Below are 23857 nucleotides of genomic sequence, written 5' to 3' on the forward strand. Positions count from 1 at the left end.
TAAAGATAAAGGAAAACAAATTTGGGTTAAGTGTGGTTTTTCTGATGGGTGGGAGGTTCCTAGGGTGGGTTTTGGTGGTGGTTTGATCCTGGCTTGGATGCCTAGACAAAGCCTTACTGTAGAGTTTGCTACAAAACATATTATTCATGTTAATTTACCTGACAACAAAGAGAGTCCTCGCTAAATCACTTTTGTGTATGGACACCCTAATCATGCCAAGAGACACCTTGTTTGGCAACAACTTAAAACTCTAAAAGGTCATTCCCACCCAAATTGGTTATATCTTGGGGATTTCAATCAAGTTCGGAACTCCCAAGACAAATTGTCCTTCAATCAAGGGAGCATTGTTGGTGCTAATTTGCTTCAACAAGTGATTAATGATCTCCAACTGTGTGATCTACCAGCCTCGGGTCAGAGATACACATGGATAAATAATAGAGAAGAAGAGTATTTGGTCATGGAAAGGTTGGATAGGGCCTTTGCCACAGTTGAATGGGTTAACAAGTATCCCTTATATTCTCTTAGGAATCTTCCAATTATCCATTCTGACCATGGACCAATTATTTTGGATTTGGAGGTTATTGGGCCTTTTAGGAAAAGACCTTTTAGGTTTGAACACATGTGGATCACACATCCTACTTGCCATGATATGGTCCAGCAATCATGGGATTTCAATTCTCTAGGATCTAGAGCTGCCCAATTGAGAAACAAACTATCTAATGTGAGAAAGAAAGTTTAGGAGTGGAATAGGGTAGTCTTTGGTAGAGTGGAAAATGATATAAAAAAGAAACAAGCTCAATTGCAAATTCTCTAGAATTCCATCAAATCTGTTGAGGATGCTAAAGCTGAGAAAGCCCTTAGGATGGAGATTAAGGACCTTCTGGATAGGGAAGAATTGATGTGGGCTCAAAAGGCAAGGACAAAATGGTTCCTTCATGGGGACAAAAACACAATTTTTTCAAATAGTGGTTAAACACAGAAGAGCTAGAAGTAGGATCCTCCACATCAAGAATAGTCAGGGCATCTTTACTGATAAGCCTAAGGAGATTGAGACCATTCTTAATGAGAATTTCAAGGATAACTATGAGAATAGAAATAATATTAGTGTGGAGGACTTAGTTAAGGAGCTCCAAGACTTACCTATTCCTACTTTATCTGCTCAGGATTGCACCTTTCTAAATAGACCAATCTCATGCTTGGAAATTGAAAACACTGTGTTCCAATTGGGGCCACACAAAGCCCCTGGTCCTGATGGTATTCCTGCCTTCTTCTATCATGAGTATTGGTCCATTGTCAAGACAAATGTGATAAACACTGTCCAAGCTTTTTTCCATTCTAGCTCACTTTTCAAACCCCTTAACCACACTTTCATCACACTTATCCCTAAGGTCACTTATCCTGAGGAGGTCAACCATTTCCGGCCTATTAGTCTATGCAATGTAATTTACAAGGTTATTTCTAAAATTCTTGTCAATAGGTTGAAACCTCTGATGGACACTCTCATTACACCTTTTCAAAATGCATTCATAAAGGGAATGAACATTTCTGAAAATATTCTTATAGCCCATGAAATCATGGATGACCTTAGGAAAAAAAAGAGGGAAGAAGTATAGCTTTGGGGCTTTGATAGATATGAGTAAAGTTTATGACGAAGTTAGGTGAAATTTTCTTCAGGCAGTTCTTGTAGTGATGAAGTTTGATTCAAAATGGATAAAATGGATAATGGAGTGTGTCACCTCAGTGCAGTATACCTTATTAATAAATGGGAACATGTCCAAATCCTTCACACCAACTCAAGGTTTGAGACAAGGGGACCCTCTATCCCCATATTTGTTTCTATTATGTGCTAATATCCTATCCATCTCCTTATCACAAGCTGAAGCCTCCAACAAGTTGAAAGGTATAAAGATTGGTAGGAATGGCATTTCTTTCACACAACTTTTGTTTGCTAATAACTCCCTCTTGTTTTTCAAGAATGATAATCATTCTCTAGCAAACTTGTTGAAAATTCTGGAATGGTATTGTAAAGTTTCAGGGCAATGCATTAATCCACTCAAATCTGATTTATTCTATTCCCCAAATATGCCTATGGAAGATCAAGAAGCCTTAGCTAGAGACCTAAATGTTAATTTGGTGCAAAATCCTAGCAAGTACCTAAGACTCAATTTTAAGTTGAAGGGTAACATACTAGCTGATTTTCAGTTCCTAGTTGAAAAGATGCAATCCAAATTGCATGGATGGAAGGCTAGATTATTGTCACCAGTAGGGAGAACAACTCTTATTTCCTCAGTCCTCCAATTCTTACCCTTTTATACATTTTCTTGCTTTAGAGTCCCTAATCAGGTCTGCAATAAGATGGATGCCATTGTTAGAGCTTTTTGGTGGGGGCATGAGCAATGAGAGAAAAAGCTTCATCTTTTGAATTGGGACAGAATCTATCAACCTAAAAGAAAGGGAGGCCTTGGTCTTAAGAAATTCAGTTTTATGAATCAAGCCATGCTTGCAAAGCAATATTGGAAACTTAGCCAAAATCCTAACTCTTTGCTAGCAAGAACCTTTAAGGCTAAATATTTCCCTAATTGTTCCTTACAAGACTATACTCCAAAACCTCATCACTCTTGGTTCTAGAGGAACATCTTTAGATAGGGTTATTCTAGATTAAGGTATGGTCAGTGGAGAATTGGTACTGGTTTTAATGTTCCTCTCAATCATCCAAACTGGTTTCAATTTCCCAAGTTAATTTGGATCATCCTAGCTTACTCACAGGTACAGTGGGAGACCTTATTGACCAAAGTTCCAAATCTTGGAAAGCTGACTTGGTTCAAACCTTATACCCCTTTCCTTTGAGCAAACAAATTCTACAGATTCCCATACCCAAAACACATGATGTGCAAGACAAGCTAATTTGGAAGTTTTCAAATGAGGGTGATGGCAATTACCAAGTAAAAAGAGCTTATGAGATTCTTATGCAGGATTCTCAATCTTCTTGGAATACAAATGGGCAAGAAGGCGTGTGAAATCTGATTTGGGGAGTCAAAGTACCTTTGAAAATTAATGCATTCATTTGGAAACTCATTCAGGACAGACTCCCTACCCTCCTTAAGCTAAGCAACAGAGGCATTTCAACTCAGACCTCTTGTCCCTTACGCAATTCTGAAGAAGAATCTTCAACTCACCTCTTTCTTCTTTGTCCTTTCACTACAGCTTGCCGGCATGGATCTCCTCTGGCTATTCACTCCGCCAACTTTAGCAGTTCAACTATTCAGCAATGGCTTACCTCCCTTCTCATCAAGTTTAAAACCAGGGATACAACATCCATGGCTTACTTACAAGCCATTTTTACAACCATTTGGCATATCTGGATCCATTAAAACAGGGTGCTCTATGATGGTTTAAATCCTAACCCTATGACTCTGATTTTAACATCTCAATCTATGACTTGCAAGTATAAAGAGGCTTTCCTTGATCAACCAAGCCACATCAGTCAGCCAAGAAGACTCAACACAAACCACTATCCACCCTCAGGGCAGTGGTAGCTGATTATAAAAATTGCTGAAGCTAGGAGCAGGAAGTCCAAGAGATGGTCTTCTGCTTATGAAGCTATTAACATGCAGGGAGATAGCATTTTCTACTATGTAACTAGTAGTGTAGCAAGAACAACCTATGGAGCAATGCTAGATGCTGTGGTAGAAGCTGCAATCAAGGCTAAAAACCATGGTTTCAGGTGTATTTTGTTTCTAGGAGCTAGCAAACAATTAGTCCAAGTCTTTCGGCATAAGAAGACTTCAAATTCGCTTCAACAGACCAGATTAGCTGATCTAAATTTTCTAAACCAAAATGGACTTTGCTGCAATATGTTGTTAGTGCCCCATTTGATTGTAAAATCTGTTTGGTCAGTTACTAAATTGGTATGTCAAATGCCAATGAACTATTGATTGCTAAATCCAGCCCGTTTGTAAACTTTTGTATATCGCTTATCTCCCTAGTCTTGTATTAAAAAAAAATCCAAAGTATCTGAAAACCTTATCCCTTCTCCAAATTCAAAATCCAAATTCATTCAAATAAGTCAAACCCTTCATCTAAAAAAAAAAATTCAAATACAAAAGTTACAGCAACGGCAAAGGAAGATAAGTCCAATGTTTGAGTCATATGCAACAACTAGTAGGAGACGTGGATAAGCAGAAGATTATCGAAGAAAATTTAAAAAATATTCTAGGTATGGATAAGCATAAGATAAACTGTTAGTATCTCATTCCACCTCTAGAATTGTTCTGTAGCCCCCTCTCCTGCCATGAAAATTTCTCCATGACACTGATGCCTTAGCAAATCAAGAGGGTGTCAGTTGGCGCTTTTACTGGTTTTTATGGACATCCATAAACTTTGAAGAGAGGATTTGTTCTCTTGCAGTAGCTTGGATTCCTGAAGACATTAACCTTACTTGTGATAGTTTTGAATTTATATCTTTTGTTAATGTACATTTACGAAGTAATCGTCTTGCTCTAACTTTGGCTAGTATTGTAAAAGAAAATGAGAGGGTCATTGTTTGATTAGAAGAATGTCACTCTTATTTGTGATATTATCAATGTCCTCTAAAAATAATAATAAAACATTCGCTCTTAAGGCATTTGTTAATAAAAACCTAGTTTGACTTATCTCAGTACAGTTTTTAACTAGACATCTCATTCTGTTTTAAATAACAATAGCAAGTCGTAATGAATTTTAATCTTTCACATTTTATTTCATTAGTGGAAGATGTGACAGTTTCTCATTAAAACAAAAGAAGATTTCAGTAAATAAAAAATAACTATAAATAAGCCAAACCAAAAAAGCATCCGAGTTTTTTTCTTTCTCAAAAAACAGCAATAGACATTAGAGATTCTAAAATGCATTCTGCCTAGTTCTTAGCTTCTGCGTGAACTCTGTAAGAAGGTTGAGCTAGTTTATAACAGCCCCCATTGTCAACATTTACCACAACTAAATTAAAGGCAGCCTGCAGACATCCCATCTATTGGATTCGCAACAAATGAACTAGCCAAATAATACCAGAGCAAATAAGCATGTCTTAACTTAAAGTAGCAAATTTGAAATTTTTAACAATGAAATAACAACTATGGTTTAGTAAGTAATGCATTAAATGGTGAAGAATGCAAAAGAAAGAATTAAGCACAATTTGTAACCTCATAAAAGTTGCTTGGACCTCCAATACAATGCATCAAAACAACAAAGCTGGATTCGACAATGACAGACTTTCTATATTACCAATCCAACAATAGGAATATTGTAAAATCTCTAATTTAATTAACAAAATTGTCAAACAGTTTCATCAAAAAGCAGCACCCCAAAGGCAAGGCTAAAACAGAAAGAAAGATCCCTGAATATAAGGTAAACAAAAGTCTTAAATGACTAAGCCAATTCAGATTTTCAATCTTCTTCCTCCCCTTCATTCTCAGCAATGTTGAAGTACCTAAGTTCATACACATTTCTATCTTTGTTTGAAGAAATCACGCGGAGCCAATCACGCACATTGTGTTTCTTCAGGTACTTTTTTGTCAAGTACTTCAGATACCTGAACCAAGGAAAAAGAACAGATGTTCAGAAGTAGAAAAACCCAACAATAAACTGCATTACTAACTACAACTGAAACAAATTTTCTCCAATAGATACAATGATACATGAGACAACATAGAAGAATCTCTAATTACTTTGAAAAGTACCCAATCAAATTGTCCAACTGTTTATGAAAACAACACCCTGATAAAACTGCACCATGACAGTACAAATGAACCGAAGACTACCAGAATATCCCAAAGAACCAAAACTATGTCGACAAAGGATGCATATAAACTGCCACAAAGACTATCTTCCCTCCGCATATAATCAATGATCAGAGGCATGAATGCATGCATCCTTAAGCCAAACTTTACACCCTCTAAACACTCTTGACAAGTATGAAAAAATTAGACAGAAAATTAACATAAAGCTTTCCTTCAGTTTATCTGAAAGGGAGAACTTTCTTGCACTCAATTCAGCCAATGCGGTAATTTCACAAGCTGAAACCAACCATGATACACATGCAGGCTTCTGAATGTATTAAACAAACATTTAGACAAGTGTATTCGCCCATTTACAGCTCCTAAAAATACTAAATCTCATTCATTTTAAAGAGAACAAGTTTAGTTACAGGTGTCTCAGATAAACTCCTGGCAGCATCCATAAGGCCTACCTTTTCCTTTATTTTTGGAACAAAAAATTACTGCTTTTGCTCAGCCAGAAGAAAAATAAAGTTAATTAAAAAACGTAACACAATAGAGAGATCTCATGCTGTCCTCTACAGAACAGTTGATTGGATACACACCCCACTATCAAACATATTTCAACAACATAACATCACCAAGTTCAGAGTATGAAAGGCAGAATCAAGAAAAAGTAGTCGAGGTATGAGTGGTTTTATCATCCTCAGAGCAACTTGATATTCTTCAAGAAGTAAAAATGCAATAAAATAAAAATATAGTAAAATACTCAAATCCTCTAACCAAAGTAAAGGTAAACAAATAAGCCTGATTCCATTCCCAGAATTACCGATGAACCATCGACAGTCTATGGCCTTTTGCACTGCACTTGAGCTCAAAAATACAATAAAACTAAACTGAAGAAAGCCTTCCAGAACACTTAGGGACGAGCTAAATTGATTTATTTCCTTCATCTATTATCGTCTGATACACACAAATCACAACTCTTCACAATTTAAATCCAAAATGAAACTGCATAAAATGTAAAAAGCCTACAATTTACCAAATAAACACCCAAACTCTCATCATTATAAAAGGTCATGTTTAGATTGAGCTTGATACAAATCATGCAAATGCCAATCTAAATTATACATAAACAATCCACTAAGTAACTCGGAATCATCAATCCATGAATTTCATACCAGCTCAAATAGGTGTCCAATAATCAGATGCCAAACAACATTATAGCATTAGGCTCATACACATCAATAAAGCTAATCACAAGTGAAACATATATAATTACACATACATCAGATATGGATACAAATCAATATTACCTCTTAGAGAAGTTACTGTCAGAAGTAACAGTGATCTTGCTCTTCTCCCGGGTTACAGTGACAGTGTCACCAAGAGCACCAGCCTTGCCTCCAACCTTGATCCTCTCCTGGAGAAACTTCTCCAAGGATGCAATGTCCATGATCTTGTCCTCCACTGGCTTCGTACAGTCAACAGTAAACGAGACTCCCTTCTTCTTCCCCTTGGGAACTGGTGCACTCCCTCGACTCATCTTCGATTATCCTCTATAATCCACACAAAATAAAACATACTCATCAAATTCCTTTGTATGAATCACTGATGAATAAAACAACACACACACACTACCTCAACTCAACTTGCATTATACCTCAAAATGCACACAGAATGGTTACTAATTTATCAATTAGATGCACCAAAGCAAACACCACTCTTCCCCTTTAAAAAGCACATACTTTTAACCATCCCCACATACATACACACATCTATGATTTTTTCCCTCTGCTACGCTATTCACATAATTGAATACCAAACTCCTTTGAAACACGCATCTCTAATGCAAATGATTTACTCCCAACACATACACAAATCACACTTACATAAACGTACATTGTGCTTATTAAATCCATGTAAAAAGAGTCATTTAGATCTAATAGCAAACCATATATACATACATAAACAAATACACTATCCAGTCAATACAGCTACCACAGACATCACCCAGCAAATCCCATCTACACATAACCATCTATTGAGCTAATATTTGGTATGCAAAACTACCATATATACATACACACAGAATGTCACACACACATAAAAACCTAGGAAAGTAAGACAAACCCAGTTACAGAATCTTAGTATCTCGATCAGTTACGACATGAATCAACGAAAATCTCAAACAAAACGTAGATTATCAGAACCATTTGGGCCTCTTTCTAATATACCCCCAAAAAAAAAAACAAAAGCTTTTAACACAACAAACAAAAACAAAACTTTTCAGAAACCCAAAAATCTAAACATAAAAAACCATAAGAACCCATGTTGTTTCATATCATATCCTCTTCATTTCCCCCACAATCAGAATCATATCATTCAGAAACTCATTTTCCTTCACTTTCCCTCTTTTTTCTTAGCAACCAAACACGGACACAGAGAGAGAGAGAGAGAGAGAGAGAGAGAGAGAGAGAGAGAGAGAGGTACCGAGTTACAGAGCTTGGAGCTGAGCGGCGTGAGAGATGAGAATGGAATACGAGAGATGGTGCGAAAGCTAGGGTTTTGGTATTTAAAGATTGGTTTGCTATGTGGGTTTTGTTTTGTGGACTTTAAGATTTGGTCTATAGGCTCAAATTTTCTCTACTTGAGTTGGGCTGGGCTTTTCCGCTGCAGCTTGTAAACCTGTTTCTGATTTTGTGGACATGTTAATTAGATCGAACCCAAACATGTCTAGCTTTGGGCTGGTATTTTTGTTCGTGTCACCATTACGCATGTAATGTAACAACACTTACATAGGAATGGGCTTAACCTCTTTTTATATCGTACCCGTTTTCCAATTGGGTTGGATCTATTACCATATGATTTGATTCATTTGTTTGTCATGTTTAGTTTTGAGCTAATTTTTGGAGTTATCGTTATACATATAACGACACTTTAGAGCATCAGCAACGAAGAGGGCATATGGCAAATGCAAGGGTATTATACCATTTAGGCTCAAAACATTAGCTCCATTGAAAAGTGTAAAATATAACTATTGTAAAAAAAAATACAATTGAGCTACAGTGTGATTCTAAATTTAGAATCACACTGTAACTCAATTGTAAAACCAAATATTATTATTTTATTAATTATACTGTTGCTTTATCTTCTCCCCTCTCACCGGTACTCTCATCTTTTCTCTCTTTTTTTCTTTCTTCCTTTTCAATTCGCTGATTCTCTCCTTCAATCCTTCTCCCTCTCTCGTCCCTGTCTTCCCTTTCTTTTTCTTTTTTCCTTTTTTTTCTCTATTTTCCCTTGAATCAAGCCTCCGTGGGTCTCAAATTGGGTGAAGTATGGTTCGATGTAGCAGATCGGGGTGGTGCCGTGGCCGTGGATCGGGATGGTGTCGTGCTCGCCGTGACTAAGCCGCCGTGGGTCTCGGGGTGGTGCCATGGTGGTGGATCGGGGTGGAGCCGAGATCGCCGTGGATCGTGGGTCTCATGGGTTGGTGGCGCTCGGGTTTGATGTGGAGGTAGATGTGGCAGGTCGGGGTGGTGCCGTGCTTGCCGTGACTAAGCCGCCATGGGTCTCGAGGTGGTGCCGTGGTGGTGGATCGGGGTGGAGCCGAGATCGCCGTGGATCGTGGGTCTCATGGGTTGATCGCCGTGACTAAGATTTTTTGTGGTTGTTTTTTGTTGTTTTTTGTGATTTCGGGGTGGTGCCGAGGTGGTTGTTTTTCTGAGCATCGGTAGTTGTTTTTTTTTTTTTTTGTTGGTGGTGAGTTTGGTTGTGATGGTGGTTGCTGGCCGGTGGCGTGGTGGTGGTTGCTGGCCGGTGGCGTGGTTGTTTCTTGGGTTTTTCTTTTTTGGAACACTGAGAGACCTTTTGTATATTTTAATGTGAAAATATATTATTTTAATAAGTAGAATTGGAAAATAGAAGTTTTGATGCTAGGTGTAGTGAAAAATTGTATTGTATAATTGATAAAGTGATTTTTTAGATGGTAAAATAGGATAGAATTGAAAAAAATGAATGTGGATGCTCTTACATAGGAATGACTTTAATCCCGATTCTGATTCTCACCCATATTAGCTTGTACTTAATTAGGCCAATCTGAAATCATCTACTTTGACCTACTATTCGTCATGACTAGCTTTAAGATGGTATTTGGTGCCACTATTACACATGTATTGCACTCATATGGAGTAGGCATGTGTAATTGTGACATAAATTTTGGTTTATAGATCTCACTATTAGTAACTTTAACCTTTGATTGGTAATTTTTTCTTCAAAGAAAACATTATAGAAAATATATTTTTCGTCTTTTAAATTTGGTTCTGCTTATATTTTCAACTTACATTTTCCTCTCCTCTTTTTTGTTTTAAAATTTTTCAAAATTGAAATTATATTTTTTTTTTAAGTTAAGGATAAATATTGGACTTGGATCGAATTTCAATGGCAAAAAGAAGAAATTGTATTTCAACCAAAAATATATTAGAAAAACATTGAAATTCCCAGGATACTATTTTGATCTTTGTTAAAAATAAATATTTTATAAATTATCTAAGAAAAACAGTATAGCTATGAAAATACATTAAAAAAATTTATTTATTTTTTAAACTTTCGTGTTCAAGAACAAAAAGAGGTGTTTTCACATAACATAATCAGATTAGTCTAACATATGCTATATATCATTGTAATCTTATAAATTTAATATGTGAATCAATAATTTCTAATGTCACAATCACATTTAATATATAAACTAATAATTGTTAAATCTATATGATTTTTAGTTGGAATAGAAGCGCAAATATTATGTTAGACCCAAAGTAGTATTCAGAATATATTAAATTTGGTAATATGTAAGTCTCAAAATAATGTATTTATGTTTGTGGGGACAAAAAGTTCATGGCATGTTCTTGGGCCTTGGGCCTGATCTGATGGTATTTACTTGTCTGAAGAGGGTTCAGTGATAATAATGATGTCAAACTGAAAGGCCCACGAACAAACTATTGCGAGAGGGGCTGGTGGAAATAGTTCGAGGAGGGGTATTTTCTCAGTTGAGTGAAGTGAAGGTCAATTGGTACACCATGGTGATTAGTATGATATTCTAGAAGTTCTATGGATGAAAATATGTTTCACACGGGCACAGAGAGGAAGAATGGGTGGGAAATATCTTAGAGAAAGCTGCTACCACCACATTAAAGGCTCTGCACTTACCTCTCTAGCCGCATTAATGAAGAAGTGACATCTGAAAAGTGGTGATCAGACTTGCAACTATAGTTTGAAGACTTCAGAAGGGCGGTGGATGGGACAAGCATCTAAATCGGTGATCTAATCCATACGTGTAAGATAAAGAGAAGGAAGAGGGTAGTATAAAAATAAGAGAAAGGCATTCAGGGAGGGGGATCGGAGAAAAAAATAGGAAAAACACTGCACACACCACCACCCTTAATTGTAATCTATCTTTAGATGAGGGAAAGATAATACAAATCGCCCTCAGCTCGTGTCCGATGAGAAATTCTATTACATAAACAGTTCATTGCGTGTGAATTGGCAATCTAGCCCATCATCTTCGTTATCCAACATCCATAGAACCTAGATTTCAAGCTCACTCTCTACAAATTTTATTGTATTGAGCTTTTTGGGTCTGTCCCCTTCATATTGTGGGATTTTGGTGCAAATTGTGGCCTTACATTGTTCATTTAATTTCTTTTTGGTTGATCAAAATGATGGATCCAACATATCAATTGGAGTTTTAAAATAAATAAATAAAAAGTTTAAATTATGTTATTAAGATTGAGACTTATTAAATTGTGAAACTACGGTGCTTCTATTCCAACTAATTTTGATCCATATGTATTAAAGTACCCTTCTTGAGGTTTATTTGAAATATACGCTTATGAATCTCATCTTCTCCTGTCCTGAAATTTTCCTTACCGAGAAAATAAACACCATAGAATAATAATACTCTTTTTCATCCCCCCTCTTTTGGGAGAATGTACATTAGTTATGACTTATGATAACCCTCTAGGCCTTAATTGTCTGTGTTATTGAACTGACCAAAATCCAAAATTTCTTTTAGCTCCCAATTGAATAAACCCCAGAATCCAAGTAAAATTTAAAGCAGAATATGTTAGATTCTAGGTAGGACCATATCCAAGCACTCTCTCGAAAATTCCCAATTAAGATTGGTAGTTGATAATGATCCTTGACAAAATGGGTGGCCAAGGTAACATAACAAAAAAAGAATTGACAGTCATTTCTGAATCCAGTACAAATGAACATCAGATTCTAGCAAATACAACACATTATGAACTGTATATAATGAATTGAATTTTCGTTTGATTGTTTGAATTTGATGCCAAATTTACCTCCCTGTGAGATTACTGCAAACTACCATACTTGCATGTTAGAACACTGTGGTACCAAACACCTCATACAATCGCCAAAAACAATATCCCGGGAATGGGACATAACACAGTGTTTCCCATACAAGTATTTTTATTTATCCTCCATCTGTATATTCCTAGCAGATTGTACTCAATCCAGTTAGCTGGAAACTTCAATTAATCCTTGTGTGAGTAAGTATCAATTGGAAGGAATTTAGAGTATCGATCATCCTTCGGTTCCCCTCCCGCACCCCCTCTTGCCTTGCGATCATAGAATTCAACTACTGCAGCACCAGCTAATGCAGCCAGCGTAAGCGCCTGTGCATGCAACCTGAAATTAAATTAAGAAGAGAAGAAAAGTCAGCCAAAAGGCCCACATTAAGAGGAGAATAGAACTAGGTAAAAAACAAATTATTCTACAAAATCCAAGATACATGACATGGAAGAAAAACAAATATTTAAAAGCATTTTAAATGCACATTTGAATTCAGTAAGGTGTGGCAATGGGCATTTGATGGTTCAATACCTAAAAAATCACAGCAAGAGATTCTTTAACATAAAGAACACGAGAGACAAAAAAAGCGTAGATTTCATTACAAAATCAAAACTTAGTAAGTTTATAAAACTACAAGTAACACTAACTTGTATGAGCTACATTTGAGACCTATCTTGGCATTACAAAGCTCTTTCACAGTTTCAAGTGAAAGCCAGACGCTATATTAATGCCAGAAAGCATTAAAAGGATGATATTTTTATTAAATTGTATTTATCTATTATGGTATTTTACACGAGTAAGCTTATAATGTTAAAAATACCACTTATAATTCAAATGGAGGGATTTCTAGTGCCTAGACAGGTCTCATGTGTACTTTATGTGGATTTTGTTACTTTCAGTAAACATAGTGTTTCTAAGGATTCAAAATATAAAATTATGGAGTAGGCATTCATGAAATTAAACTTCATGGCCACTTTTTAAAGCTGAAACCAATATCAAACTCTAGAGTTTACTATGTAATTACCAAAATAAATATATGATAAAATAGTTCTTTCCATTCAATTTAAAATCCTATTAAAAAATTAACATTTGCTTCACAGCTATGGCCTCAATATGAATGGTAAGCCAAATGATTGATATGTTCCATCACATTAATGGTTGAATTTAAAGAACATAGTAGTGGCCAGCTAAATGATTTTTTTTTTTCAAATAATATTATTAAGAGAAGAAAAAGAAAGAGAACACTTAAGTATACAGGACATGGACAGATGGTTCCCTTCATCATTACAATCTAAAATCTAGACTATCCAAGAGGCTTTTCATTTCAGATTATCGCATTTTGAACCAAAAGCTTTCCAAAATTTTTGCATCCAAACCATATTGGTTTTACCCTAATTGTCACTAATTTGATTTGAATTAGTGACAACAACAACCAACCCTTAGTCCCAAAATTTTGTGGTTAGCTATGGATCCTCAACAAACTAATTTGATTTGATTAATTTGTTGAAGAAAAAAGGTTCAACTAGTTTGATTCAATCCCTCTTACCAAATACACATTAGGGATTGGTTCACAGCATCAAATACGGCACAAAAGCAAGTGTTTCTAAGAAATGGCCTCAACTGTATTGAATACCATAACAGGACTTGCATCAACTACACATGATTAAAGTAGGCCTGTTTTCAAGTGAACCAACAGCTGCAAACACATACAATACTTAAATTCACCTGGTCTTTCCTCCAAGCCTCATAACTATATCAAAAAACATCCAGAAACAAATGCAACCTAAATTTCCCAAGTCTCTCTATAAATCAAATTATACGAGTTTCTCATTATTCTTGTTGAGAAACCCAGAGGAAAGTAAAAGAATATATAGAATTAAAACCCAGTACTTTCCAATTGTTTTCAACCCAATCAACTATTCTACAATTATTCTCCAAGTTAATTTATTCTTTCCCTGAAGAATACACGATAGAAAAAGTGAAAAGCTTCAATTTTTATTCCTCAAACTTCCTCATCAGCCAAGCAAAAGGAACTTTTTTATATCCCAGGTATAAATAAAAAACAGACACACTTACACCTTACAACCAAACATAAAACTACAAACAAATATGTCAGAAAAATCAAAGAATCTGATTTATAAATGAGAAGCAAAAACTTACCTAGCGTGAATGATCTTGACACTGGTTTTCATTGTAGGTTGAGACCAATTGTAGGCAATCGAACCCGTAATTCCACTAAGCCATAGACAACCTTTTTTTTCCAATATAAACATATAAGAAAAGCAATCAAAAACCCAGAAAAATTTCAACAAACTAAAGCCAAAGAACCCCTTTTTTTCCAATATCAAACACATCCAATAATAAAACCCAGAACCCAACAAAATAAAAAGAGATTTTATGCTTCAGAATCGAAGAGATATGAATCTTAAACAAAAACCCAGATGAGAAAACATGCAAATAAATTTGAAAAGCAGTTAAAACATTTTAAAAAAAAAAAAAATTAGACATTGGAAGCGTGGAAAATGAGGAAATAAATAAACAAAAATTTACCAACAGTTCGAAGCTTGTGGTCCACAACCCATTCCCTTAAAGATTCAAGCTTGGTCTTGGATTCTGCCATTGCACAGAGAAAGATCGAAACTTGAATTCAGAGAGAGAGAGAGAGAGAGAGAGAGAAAGGCAATGGTCTGGTTTTCCAGCAATTTCCAATTTGTATGTGAGAGAGAGGAAAAAGCGAAATTGTTAACAAAGCGGTGGTGAAATTGTGGTAATATAAATACCATGTGCTAGATTCTGGCCTATTTTATTTCAACCAATCACTTCATGACACCTGGAATGACAGAAAGCCTGATTGTACACCTCCACTTCATCAACCTGAATATTTAAATATTTTCATTAATTTATTTTAAGAAAACTACATTTTAAAAATAAACCTCGTATTTTAAAATGTAAATTGTGTAATAAATTTTTTTTTTTAATTTTAAAAGTAACAAATTATATCTTGACAATTAAAATAGGTAATGAATTATTAAATCTCATTTAAAATTTCAAAGGTTAATTTGTTAGTGCTTTTAAATTATTAGAAATTGTTTTGTTATTTTTGAAAGTTTTATAGATCTTAATTTGTTATTGTTTTTTGAAATTTTATGGTTTATACCAATTATTTTTAAACTACTTTGTTTAGTTCGTGGCCTCACATATATTATAAATTTAAAACGCAGTTTTCCCAATTTGTTTCAATCTTATTCATATTTATGTTATAAAGTTTATAGGGCAACTTTTTTTTTTTAGAAAAATTTATAGGGCAAATTTGTCATAAAGTTCAATTTCAATGTCTTTTTGTATTGATACTTTGAGTTAAGTAATGTATTTAAACTCGACAAGAGAGTGTAATTAAGTGTATATGTTTAACAGTTAGTTTGTTTCTCAACCAAAAAAATTAAATTAAATCTCAAATTCTTTAGCCAATAAATTGTTTAGATTATGTCACATCAACAATTAATGGCTAAGATTTTTATATTTGCATGATGGAATAATTCCAATTTAGGGACCTGTTTTAATACATAACATCATTGAAAATTTGAAACTTGATATGAGTGTCAAATTTGTTTTTGTTATTGGCTTTTGATTCGAATAATTAACTCATGGACTTTAAATTTACTACAAATCAAACATTTTATTGATTTTTTTTTTGTTACAGCTTAACAAATTGAATTACATAATAATATATGCGCAGTATAATGGCATTTCAAACCCTTTTTTTTTTTTTTTAAAGAATGAATGGCATTTCAATCTTATGTGTTAACTACTCAAATTGAAAACATAAGAGCTAATTTGATACTTTTGTCAAAGTTCAAGGATATTTGTAATAAGGCCGAATTGTTATCATTGAATGTTACTTACATTCATTGTGTGTGTGTATATATATATATATATATTTTTTTTCTCTCTCTTTTTTTGGGTAATGATAGTATGATTTGAAAAAACCTAACATTATATAAACACTTTTGAATTAATGAAACCTTAGAAAGAACTAGTGATTCATCCCAGTTCACAAAAACATATGAAAAGAATCCTAAATAGCTAATCTCGTATGTTTGGCACGTGATTCATATTTAAAGTAAGTGGGTACAAACGTGTAGCAAATGCAATTTTTTTTTGAGCCTGGCGTACAAGGAAGAAACACCGAAAATGTAAAGTTTAGAAAGAGTTGTTGTATAACTACATTTTCTTGAAGTGTCAATTAATTATAGGTCAAAATAAAATTAAATAATTTAACAAATAGAGGCCGGTACTACTACTAAAAATAAGAATGTTATGAAAATATTGTGAAATCTTATTATATTTCTAGACTTGAAACTCTAGAGTTCAACTACATCAATACTTGCCCACCTCTATATAAACGGTAAAAAAGTAGGAGGGAAATTAAAACTCTAGCCTGATTTTAATTTTTTGATAGAATATAAATTAATGGACACATTAAAAATAGCATTTTAAATATTTGTTTAAGAATTTTAGATAATTGTTTATATAAAATAATTTTTTATTAGTCTTTTGTCATCGAATAAAATATTTGATGTTCAAAATCTATTTACACTAAAAATCAATTAATATCTTAACTTAATAATAAAAAACAATCAGTATCGTAGTTCGTAGATATACGATAAGTTAAAATCATATTGTATCTATGAAAAAGTATATAAAAAATGAAATGAATATGATACTTTTTTTTTTTTTACATCTAATCCCACTGTTCGATAGGATACATTATTTATAAATAAATAAAATAGGATACATTGAGGCTTGTTAATATATAAGAAAATTGAATTAAAAATATTTAAAAGTGATGTTGAAATAGGATTACATCAAAATGCTATTTTTCGAAATCATTTTTATTTTTGATTTAAAAGGAATAAAATTATTTAAAAAATTAATGGTTAGTAAAATTTTTCTCTTTCTGAGCATTGGAGTTTTGATGGTGGCTAAAGGTGCGTTGGTCCAAAGTCAAACTCAACAGGCCGTGTTGCGTTTTGTTTGTCCACGTGAAAGGTAGCAATCGTATCAAAGGGTTTTTGAATAGCCAGTTGAGATTAGGCCTTGGCCCAACTTTAGGGTCAGGGTCAGGGTCAGGGTCAGGGTCAGGGTCAAGGTTGGGGTTGGGGTTGGCAATTGAAAATTCCAAACGACTCCTCGTCCTCGTTGAACGTCGCCCCTTTTTTCGGAAAAAGGCTGAAAGGTCAAACCTTGTAAGCAACCCCGAGTCCAAGGACATTCATATCAACCTAGGCGAGTTTTAGCCAAATTTAGGGCTTATTTGTCAACTAAGTTTAAACACATTTTTACACATTTTAAATAACTTTATATATATTTTAACATATTTTATTACCCACAAGTACATCAAAAACACCCAAACAACATTACTCGAACTAATCAACCAAACAGACCCTTAATTTTAAAAAATTTACTTTCATAGATCTATCTAATCTACTATCCAATGTATTCGTAGACAACTATGTCAACCCCAATACTCTATTTCAATGGGAGTATTATTTTCTCCCTTGTCAATTTTGTTTAACCTATCTTACCCAATTTCACATTTTCTTTTAAGTTACCACCACCCGAATATCCATAATCACGTAAACACAATTGAGTAATACTATAGACACAAACTATTTTATAATATTTTTACAAACTACTAGTGTTGCTTTAGCATTTTTCAAATAGTTATTGTAAGTAAAAATATGATGTTAGTGATGCGCCCATATTAGAACTAGTAAGAATTTGCCACATCGGCAGTTTGTAAAAATGTTGTAAAATAGTTTGTGTTTGTAACATTACTCAACACAACCATGGCAATGAAAAACAACCCAACTAGATTCAACCATATCAAACAATACAAAATTCGATCAAATCAAATTCAAATAAAATAAATTTTAATTTGTAATATCCAATCTGTAAGCTCCAAGTTGTTGCCATTGCAAGCTCAACCCATCTCTCCGTCGTGAATAAACTGCAAATTACCCCATATCAAACCATAGAGAGAGAGTGTGTGAGAACTACAAAACATATTGAAGCTCCGCCACTAGACCACCACACCAATCTATATGGATCAATTCTTAAGAGAAAGAGGCAAAGTCAAGTGGAGAGAGAGAGAGAGAGAGAGAGAGAGAGAGAGAGAGAGAGAGAGAGAGAGAGAGAGAGAGTGAATAAAATAAGATTTTAATTTGGTGTATTAAGTGAATAGTGCTCAATAGATGTATTGGGCATAGAGGTGTGCATGGGTCGGGTTGAAAAAAATCCAACCCAACCCATTTGGATTGGGTTGGGCTCATTGATTGGACCTTTTGTTTTTAATTGCACATTAATACAATATCAACACAAATAAAAAGAAATTTATAACCTAATAAACCTAACATAGCACCAAACCAACACAAACTATTTTATTAATAACTCAAAGTTTAAACCAACATAAATAATCAAGCCAATTAGTTTTATTTGCTACGTTTGCCACATGAAAATTCTAAATAATAGCATCACCATGCACAAATTATCAAACCAAATTACATTTCATTTAGTTAGTAATATATCAAATAGTTATATATCAACTTAATTGATAAAAAAGTAAATAATAAAATAGATAATATATTTTTTAAATATATGTTAAATATAGGTGAGTGGAGTTGGGTTAGGCAGATTTGTAAATTTGATCACCCGCACCCAACCTGACCCACTGTAAAAAGAAAAAAAAGAAGACAATCCAACCCAACCCAATCCACCATCCCTTAAAAATTGACCCAACCGAATGGGTTGGGTTGATTTTGGCAGATTCACGAGTCCGTTGCACACCTCTAATTGAGCATACTATTCATTGTTACATTTTTTGAACAAATTATTGAGACTGATGTATGAAAATTTTGGTTGAGTTTAGCATTTTTTTTTTTTACTAAATGTTGTTTTCAGCTAAATTGATGGGACTGCTCTCTTTTTTCTTTTTTTTTGAAAAAAAGTTGATGGGAATGCTCTAACAACTCAAACAACTACCTTTCGGGTCAAAAACCTTATCATTTTGTGATATTATTTGGTTTTCTATGATATCTTCCTAGTCTCTTATACAAGTAAACTAATTACCAACTCTGAATAATAGAAATTTTAATGGATTCCAGTTAATCAACTCATAACTCACAATCTCCCTTATTGCCAAATAAGAAATTCGAGGTTGAAATCCCCCACACAACGTCAAAAATCACAACAACAAAAAAAGATAAAGAAAAATGAATTCACTATAATGGATTTGTTTCTCTGTAAATGGGCCTCCATTTTCGAGCCCAAATTATTATTTTCAGCCCAAACCATTAAAATCTAAATTCCCAATTCTTTTTAATTAAAAAAATCCTAAAACCCCAAATTAAAAAAAAAAAATCCTAAAATCCCTAACGAAAAACTGATCTGCAAAAAGAGAGAGAAATAGAGACACAGTGTGTGTGCTGCGACTTGAGAGAGAGAGAGAGATAAGAGTATAGTTAAGTATTTGTAGCATATGATTTTGGTTTTGGGTTTGTAATAAATTTCCCTTCCCCAAATTGGGGTGGTACAAGTGAGCAAAGAAGAAGAAGAGGAATCTTGTCGAGCACATCACAATGGACAGGGAGTGGGGATCCAAGCCCGGTAGTGGAGGCGCCGCCTCCGCACAGAACGAAGCTATCGACCGCCGTGAGCGCCTCCGAAGGCTCGCCCTCGAGACCATCGATCTCGCCAAAGACCCTTATTTTATGCGCAACCATCTCGGCAGGCACACACACTCTCTCTCTTTCTCTTTGTTTGTTGTTTTTCTGACTTTGGTTTTTGATTTTGATTTCTGGGTATTTCGTTTTTTTGTAGTTATGAGTGTAAACTTTGCTTGACACTACACAACAATGAGGGGAATTACTTGGCTCACACACAAGGAAAACGGCATCAAACTAATTTGGCTAAGAGAGCTGCTCGTGAGGCTAAGGAAGCTCCTGCTCAGCCTCAACCCCACAAGCGCAAAGTCTCCGTTCGCAAAACAGGCAAGCAAGCAAACCCTTTTCCCCCCATTTTTTTTTTTCACTATAATCTTGTTCCTGTCTCTGAGTCATTTTGTCGAACACTTAGTGTGCTAGTGTGAATTGTGTTAATATTGGTAGATATTGTGAATAAGATCACATCGTTTGTGTGTTTGTAGGTGATTTTGTCTAAAAGGTAAAACTTAGGTGCAATAAAACACAGATAGTGTTCTTTTTTTCAAGGAAAATTAAATTCAAAACAACGAGGTGTTTGAATTCAATTGGGGAGCCTAATGTAGTGCCTTTCGTAATTAGATTGAGATGGCAACTTAAAAGTACATAGTCCTTGATCTTGGGTGCGGTATTGGGATAAGCTAACCTTTTGTAGTTCATGAAAATGAAAATTGTTTATTTGTTTGGGTTTTCTTATTTTATTTTAAATGGAAAGTAATTTGATCATCATGCACGATGTACCATTTTGATTCCTGAAGGAGTAGGATTGACATGACATGACATATCCGAGGGTTTCAGCCTGATTGGGAATCGCATTTTGGAGTTCTTGGTGTATTTATTTTGATAAGTGAAGGTCTTTAAAAATGTTACAACTGAATAATAAAAGCTATATAAAAAAAAAGGATCTTTATGTGACTAATTGGTTTTACTAAAAGCCATAAGTAGAAAGGGATATATGTCTTGTCTTGGCTTCACTTTTGGCAAGAGAAGGTGGTGTGTAAAGAATATTAGTCTTTAGTCTTACAAATAGCTCAAATGAAGAGGATTTGTAGGAAAGGAGCTTCAGCAAGTACTATTAGAATGACTTATTAGAATTAGAGTTACCATTGATTTATAAATTTATGGGTCCTTCCCAGAAATTAAAAATTGATTTGAGTGTTGGAGAAGTGTTAACGAGTATAGATGATAGTCTCTATGAGTTTCCTGTTGTGGATTTTAGTGGTTTGAATAGCGTAGTGGTAATGACATCTTGTGTCCAATGTCTGTGGTTCAAACCACACCTCCCCCTCCCCCACTATCTACCTATCAAAAAAACACTGGTATCTTTTTTATTTGTTGTGATAATAGATTTTACTGGTTCTACTGATGATATCCTAAATGTTTTGAATCATTGAAGTATTCCATTGATAATTTTAGCAATCTTATTTTTCTTAATCCATAATGATTTCTCCATTCGGTGTGCTTGCAGTGAAAATTGGAAGGCCTGGGTATCGGGTAACAAAGCAGTTTGATTCAGAGACAAAACAGAGGTCTCTTCTCTTCCAGGTGATTGTTAGTTATTTTTCTCTTTAACTCCAATGTATTTTGGTTGTATAATACAAATCTCTTTGTTGCTGGTAACGGTGAGTTTTGTTTATGGATATGTTGAGCTGTGACAGTTAGACATTATATTAACTGTCTTTTTTCTGGCAATGTTTTTGTTTCAAGTAGATTGAATATCCTGAGATTGAAGACCTCTCAAAGCCAAGGCATAGGTTTATGTCATCTTATGAGCAGGTGGCCTTTCTTAACTAGTTTCTTACATAAACATTTTCACATGCTGCTGTTGATTTATTTTCTATACAGTCACTGCACTTAAAATGATTGTAGCTGAATTTACAATTTTGTTTTTTCAAAGATGAGCTAATGTTCTAGCAAAATTTTTATCACATCTCAATGGATGCAGAGGGTCCAACCATTTGATAAAAGATACCAGTATCTTCTGTTTGCTGCTGAACCATATGAGATCATTGCTTTCAAGGTAAATCAAGCACATAATTCTAAAAGCTTTTGATATGTGTCGTAATAGTTAGTTTCAGTAAATCTTAGTGGTTGTGCTTGTGTATTTTCGTTTCAGGTTCCTAGCACAGAGATTGACAAAACCCCTCCCAAGTTCTTCACACATTGGGATCCAGACTCAAAAATGTTCACGGTTAGTTTGCTTAATATTTTTCTCTACTGCTTCATATGTTTTTGGATGTGCTCTGGCACAAAGACCAACTGTTTGAACATTCTACCTGGTCCATTCCTGGTGTGCTTTCAACCAGGTCTTGGTTGCTTATAAGTTAATGGACTAAAATAGTAAAATTTGTGCACCCTAGAGAACTCATCTATTTCACCCAGTTTATTGGCTCTTATTCATAATTCTAATTATAGTTCTCTTTCTCTAAATTTACTTTGGCACCAACTGATGCCACCGAGTAGACCAAAGCTAATATATCAGCTGAATTGGTTGGACCATCTTCCAGTCTCGCTGGTCTTGTTAAATTACTCTGATTTTTTTTTTTTATGAATTTCTTGTTTGTGTCAATGGTGACTTTTAGCTGACCTGGTTATTTGTTGTGTATTAACTTACAGTTGCAGTTATATTTTAAAACTAAGCCGCCAGAGGCAAGCAAGCCTCAACCTGCCCCTGCAGCCAATGGCACAACAGCTCCTGGTGTCCCATCAAGGCCTTTGCCACCACCACCCCAAGCTCCACCACCGCCGCCTCCTCCAACCCAAGGAGTACCACCTGGTGGACCTATTGGAAATCCTCCTAGAGCCCCTCCACCTTCAATACCTGCATCATTCCCACCTCCACCACCTCCTACAGCAAATGGCCCTAGGCCTATGCCCCCTGGTGGAACTCCACCTGTCCCTCCCCCACCCCCGGTTGGTAGTGGCACAATGGCAAATTTCACTCCTGGTACTAGGCCTCCAATGCCTCCCCCACAAGGTTTTCCAAACCAACAGATGCAGGGCCAAGGAATTCGTCCATTGCCACCACCTCCTAGCATGGGACAACAGATCCCCAGGCCTCCTCCTCCTTCTCAGTAGGCATATCAAGAACTTTGTTTGAGAACCCCTTTTGAACTATGTCTATGTGAAGGATAAAGATGTGGTTATCCTTTTAACAGAATTGAAGTTGGATCTAGTTAGCAATATTTAAGACCCTTTTGAGTATTGGCTTATTGTGTATTTTGCCGTTTCAATTTGTTAACTTGTCCGGTACCTTATCATTTTTTCGCTTTATTACTAATATAATTTTTTTTTTTTTTTTTTTTTAAGGCTTGGAGAAAGCACAAGTCCCATAGATATTGTTAGATTTATTTTAAGACCTTTGTTTGTGGAGAAGTATTTTACCTTTTAAGACTTCTTTTGCTGTAATTGTCATGTCAAATGCAAAACATAGCCTCAATATGTTGTTTGGTGTTGCACTTCCCGGCATCTCATTGAAAATGTGTAGTGTACAAAGTGCTGATAGAAATCAATAGAGTGAGGAGTTACTGACTGATATAAAATGTTAAAAATCTATTCAATATTAGTTCAAGAGGTTTATAAGTTGATGTAACGATGAATGTGATTTCTATCACGACAATAACATAATAATTCAATTTTTGAACTGTGATTTTGTTTTGTGATGTAACGATCAATGTGATTTCTATCATGACAATAACATAATAAATCAATTTTTGAACTTTGATATTGTTTGGTGTTTAAAATGATATGATTCCAATGTGATTTCTATCACGACAATAACATAATAAATCAATTTTTGAACTATGATTTTGCTTGGTGTTTAAAATGATACGATTCCAAACCGAAGGAAAAATCTCTTAATCTAGTGAAAAGGAAGATCCTCTCTAATCCATTATGCCTGCGATGCAGAAGCAATGATGAAACAAATTTACATGCCCTGTGGACTTGTTCAAAAATATCATAATTATAGTCTTTTTT

General features: G+C 34.8%; 3 protein-coding genes across 3 annotated transcripts; 1 reads left to right on the plus strand and 2 right to left on the minus strand.

Moving 5' to 3' along the window:
• Positions 1 to 5159: 5159 nt before the first annotated feature.
• LOC142627778 (large ribosomal subunit protein eL22z) lies at positions 5160 to 8358 on the minus strand. The gene is made up of 3 exons (XM_075801670.1): positions 8244 to 8358; positions 7067 to 7309; positions 5160 to 5566 (listed from the first exon to the last, which is right to left on the minus strand). The coding sequence occupies exons 2-3, from the start codon at positions 7294 to 7296 to the stop codon at positions 5422 to 5424; spliced, it is 375 nt and encodes a 124-aa protein (XP_075657785.1). The 5' UTR covers positions 7297 to 7309; positions 8244 to 8358; the 3' UTR covers positions 5160 to 5421.
• A 3555-nt stretch (positions 8359 to 11913) lies between these two features.
• LOC142627975 (uncharacterized) lies at positions 11914 to 14866 on the minus strand. The gene is made up of 3 exons (XM_075801887.1): positions 14673 to 14866; positions 14283 to 14373; positions 11914 to 12458 (listed from the first exon to the last, which is right to left on the minus strand). The coding sequence occupies exons 1-3, from the start codon at positions 14740 to 14742 to the stop codon at positions 12305 to 12307; spliced, it is 315 nt and encodes a 104-aa protein (XP_075658002.1). The 5' UTR covers positions 14743 to 14866; the 3' UTR covers positions 11914 to 12304.
• A 4674-nt stretch (positions 14867 to 19540) lies between these two features.
• Positions 19541 to 23205, plus strand: LOC142629806 (uncharacterized). The gene is made up of 7 exons (XM_075803843.1): positions 19541 to 19911; positions 20001 to 20170; positions 21348 to 21424; positions 21590 to 21655; positions 21825 to 21899; positions 21996 to 22070; positions 22496 to 23205. The coding sequence occupies exons 1-7, from the start codon at positions 19760 to 19762 to the stop codon at positions 22955 to 22957; spliced, it is 1077 nt and encodes a 358-aa protein (XP_075659958.1). The 5' UTR covers positions 19541 to 19759; the 3' UTR covers positions 22958 to 23205.
• Positions 23206 to 23857: the final 652 nt, after the last annotated feature.

This window comes from Castanea sativa, chromosome 3 (genome assembly GCF_040712315.1).
Source record: "Castanea sativa cultivar Marrone di Chiusa Pesio chromosome 3, ASM4071231v1".
Lineage (NCBI taxonomy): Eukaryota > Viridiplantae > Streptophyta > Magnoliopsida > Fagales > Fagaceae > Castanea > Castanea sativa.